At 59.8% G+C, this 3,688-nt stretch overlaps 1 protein-coding gene across 1 annotated transcript in view; it reads left to right on the top strand.

Moving 5' to 3' along the window:
- The first annotated feature begins 1,269 nt into the window (after positions 1-1,269).
- Positions 1,270-3,688, top strand: part of SARM1 (sterile alpha and TIR motif containing 1) — a 3,894-nt gene continuing 1,475 nt past the window's right edge. Inside the window, exons 1-5 of the mRNA XM_010136489.1 lie at positions 1,270-1,983; positions 2,154-2,366; positions 2,492-2,583; positions 3,016-3,251; positions 3,370-3,463. Coding sequence (XP_010134791.1) covers positions 1,270-1,983; positions 2,154-2,366; positions 2,492-2,583; positions 3,016-3,251; positions 3,370-3,463 — 1,349 coding nt within the window. The remainder of the gene's footprint in view (positions 1,984-2,153; positions 2,367-2,491; positions 2,584-3,015; positions 3,252-3,369; positions 3,464-3,688) is intronic.

The raw sequence follows: 3,688 nt of genomic DNA, 5'->3' as shown, positions 1-3,688 counted from the left end.
GCGTGCCGCCGTAGTGCCTGCCCGTCTTAACCCCCTGCCGCTGGGGCCGGGCGCACCACTGCCCTCGAGAGACGCTGCATGGGGTCTGGCTGAGATGAAGTTAATTCTCCCTACGGCAGCCCTCATGGTGCTGTGCTGAGGAGTGGGGGCCGGGAAGGTGCTGATCCCACACCGGGGCTCTGGCTGCTGCTGAGCAGCAATCCACAGCATCAAGGCTCTCTCCAACACCCCCCTCACCAGAGGGCTGGGCAAGATCTTGGGAGGGGACATTGCTGGGACAGCTGAGCCAAGCCGAACAAAAGGATGTTCCACACGGTATGGTGTCAGCTCCGCAATAAAAACTAAGAGAAGGGGGAGGAAGGGGAGGCGTTCGTTATTTATATTCGTCTTGTGGAGCAACCGCTACCCAGACTGGAGCCCTGCTTCCTGGACATCGCCCGCTGATGGGAAGCGTCATCATCATCATCACAGCATCAAGCAGACAATAATCCTTTTGTTTTCCTTTGTTTCTGTGTGCTGCCTTTGCTTTTGCTTCATTAAGCCATCCTTACCTCGATCCACGAGTCTTTCGCCGTATTTTTCTCTCCGCTGTCCAGCTGAGGAGGGGGAGCGATAGAGCGTTTGTGAGTGGAGCAGCTCCATCACGGCATCAAACGGGGCATTTCTAAGGCCAGAGGTGGAACAGGGCAGCTCACTGGAGGGCAACCAAGAGCCCATCGCTTCCCCCTTCCCCACTCTCTGCTTTTAGGGCACATTCAGGTGTCATTTCCAGACCATCCTCACAGCACCCAGGCTCTTGCTGTCCCCTTTGAGGAGAGGGCAGGAGATGAACAGTTTTCCTCCATGCTGCCATCCCAGGACAGGCAGATCCCTGGCTCTTGCACGCCCCCGTGGCCAGTTCTGCGTGGTTGCTCAGCCAGGGGTGAAAACCCTATCCTGGGCTGGGCTGGAGAGCAGCCAGAGGACAGCACTGCTTAGGGACAAATGAGATTTCACCCCCAAACACAAAGCAGCTCACCCCCTGCCCCAGCAACGAGGACTCAGCAGATCTATTTCCAGCCTGGCATTAGCCTGCCCTGCGTTCTTAATTGCTACAACCTCTTACTTCGACATGAGAGCCTCTGGTGTGGTGGCACTGGGCTATGCACCCCATGTCCTGTCCCATCACAAGCTCTTCTATCAGGTTCTTCCAGCACCAGCCTCGTATCTCACTGCATTGCAGCCCGATGGCACATCTGGCAGCTGTGTCCCACAGGGAAACCGGCTGTCATGGGGCGAACACCACTGAAGTACAGAGGAGTTCACACGCCAGTCACCGCTGTCACTCCCTGCCCCTCACCTACCTGTGCCTCTCCTCCCTGCAGGGATCGGATTGCTCGGATCGGTCTGGGAGTGATTCTGAACTTAGCCAAGGAGCGAGAAGTTCCCCAGCTGGCGCAGAGCGTCTCTGGCATCCTGGAGCACATGTTCAAACACACCGAGGAGACCTGTTTCCAGCTCATCTCTGACGGAGGCCTGGATGCCATCCTCTACTGGTGCCGCTGGACGGACCCCGTCGTGCTGCGGCACTGCGCCATGGCCTTGGCCAACTGTGCCATGTACGGAGGGCAGGCCAACCAGCGCCTCATGATCGAGAAGAGGACGGCGGAGTGGCTTTTCCCACTGGTCTTCTCAAGAGACGATGAACTCATCCGCTTGCACGCCTGCCTGGCCATCACAGTGCTGGCCACCAACAAAGAAATCGAGAAGGAGGTGGAGCGCTCGGGGACGCTGGCGCTGGTGGAGCCGTTCATCGCCTCGCTGGATCCGGAGCAGTTCGCCTGTGAGATGTTGGGCAGCAGTGACAACAGCCAGGGGAGGACAGCGGACGACCTGCAGCGGCTGGTGCCCTTGCTGGACAGCTCGCGGCTGGAAGCGCAGTGCATCGCCGCCTTCTACCTCTGCACGGAGGCTGCCATCAAAGCCAGGCAGAAGAAAACACAGGTAAAGGGTAGGTTTGGCCTGAGGAGGCAAAAGGGAAGGGTTGCCGCAAGTGCATCCTGGTGTCTTTTGCCCCGATATGAGCTCCCCGAGTACCCCGGTCCCAGCTGGCCCAGCACAGGGTGGTGGGAAGAGGAGGGAAAGCAAAGTGACTTCTCCCTTTGTGTCCCCAGATTTTCAGCGAGATTGGGGCTACGCAAAGCCTGAAGCGGGTGGTGTGCTACTGCGCCAGCAGCACCACCTCCTCCCTGGCCAAAAAGGTGCTGCGCATGATCGGGGAGGAGGTTCCTCGGCGCATCCTGCCCACAGTTCCCAACTGGAAGCCCTGCGAGGTGCAGACGTGGCTGCAGCAGATCGGATTCAACAAATACTGCCAGAGCTTCCTGGTAGGGCTGTGTGCCGCGGGAGGGACACCCAGATGGGCCCGTTCGCCCCATCTTGCAGCAGAGGTGTAAACATCTCACCCAGCAGCTTTTCCTGGGTCCCTTCCAGCCTGGATTTCTCTTGGCAGGACCACCAGGTGGATGGGGACATTCTCCTGAGGCTGACGGAGGAGGAGCTGCAGGAGGATTTGGGGATGGACTCCAGCATCACTCGGAAAAGGTAGGTCCACCCCCAGGGCACGCGGGTCTCTCTCGCAGCCAGGGACGGAAGGCGTGTGCCTTCCCCTCCTTGCCAAGGCAGGAACGGAGATCCTCAACACACAGAACCTGCCCTGCCAGGGCTTTCCCAGTGCAGTCCCAGGGGGGTTCCTGCAACAGGGCCAGGGCCCAGGAGAGGGCTGGGGTGGGGAGAGACCACCTATGGCACAGGGGGTGGGAACTCACCTGAGCGTCTCCTCCCTTAGCTGAGCTCCTCATACCTCCACATCCTGAGGACCAGCTCCTCCACAGCTGTTCTTCGCTATTGCTTTAGCTCACTCTTCGCCACAGCACGTTGCTGCAGATGAAAGATGTGCTTCCAAACGTCTCTAGGTCCTGCCTGGTCCAGCAGCCTCCCCTCCCTGCTCCACGCTTCCCTTTGCTTCCCTGCCAGGTTTTTCCGGGAGCTGACAGAGCTGAAGACCTTCGCGAACTATTCCACCTGCGACCGCAGCAACCTGGCTGATTGGCTGGGCAGCATCGACCCCAAGTTCCGTCAGTACACCTACAACCTGCTGACGTGCGGCATCAACCGCAACTTCCTGCACCGGGTGACGGAGCAGCAGCTGCAGGAGGACTGTCACATCGACACGGGGTTCCACCGTGTCCGCATCCTCACCGCGGCAAGGGGTGGGGGTCCCGCTGCTGCTCGCTGCGCCGGAGCAGGCGGGTGGGCGCGAGAACCGCGGGTTGTTTGGGACGAGCTGTTGTGTGGTGTTAACTCCTGGTTGGTGTTTGCTCTGCCTAGAAATGCTCCACTCCCCCATAACGCTGCAAACCGCCTCCAACGGCACCGACGTATTCATCAGCTACCGGAGGAGCACTGGCTCGCAGCTGGCCAGGTGAGGCTCGCTGCGCCGGAGCAGGCGGGTGGGCGCGAGAACCGCGGGTTGTTTGGGACGAGCTGTTGTGTGGTGTTAACTCCTGGTTGGTGTTTGCTCTGCCTAGAAATGCTCCACTCCCCCATAACGCTGCAAACCGCCTCCAACGGCACCGACGTATTCATCAGCTACCGGAGGAGCACTGGCTCGCAGCTGGCCAGGTGAGAGGCGACCGCGGAGGACAGG

The sequence above is a fragment of the Buceros rhinoceros genome, unplaced genomic scaffold (assembly GCF_000710305.1).
Source record: "Buceros rhinoceros silvestris isolate BGI_N320 unplaced genomic scaffold, ASM71030v1 scaffold26295, whole genome shotgun sequence".
Lineage (NCBI taxonomy): Eukaryota > Metazoa > Chordata > Aves > Bucerotiformes > Bucerotidae > Buceros > Buceros rhinoceros.
Note: the sequence above shows the minus strand (reverse complement) of the source record. Positions and strands in the feature narration are given on the sequence as shown.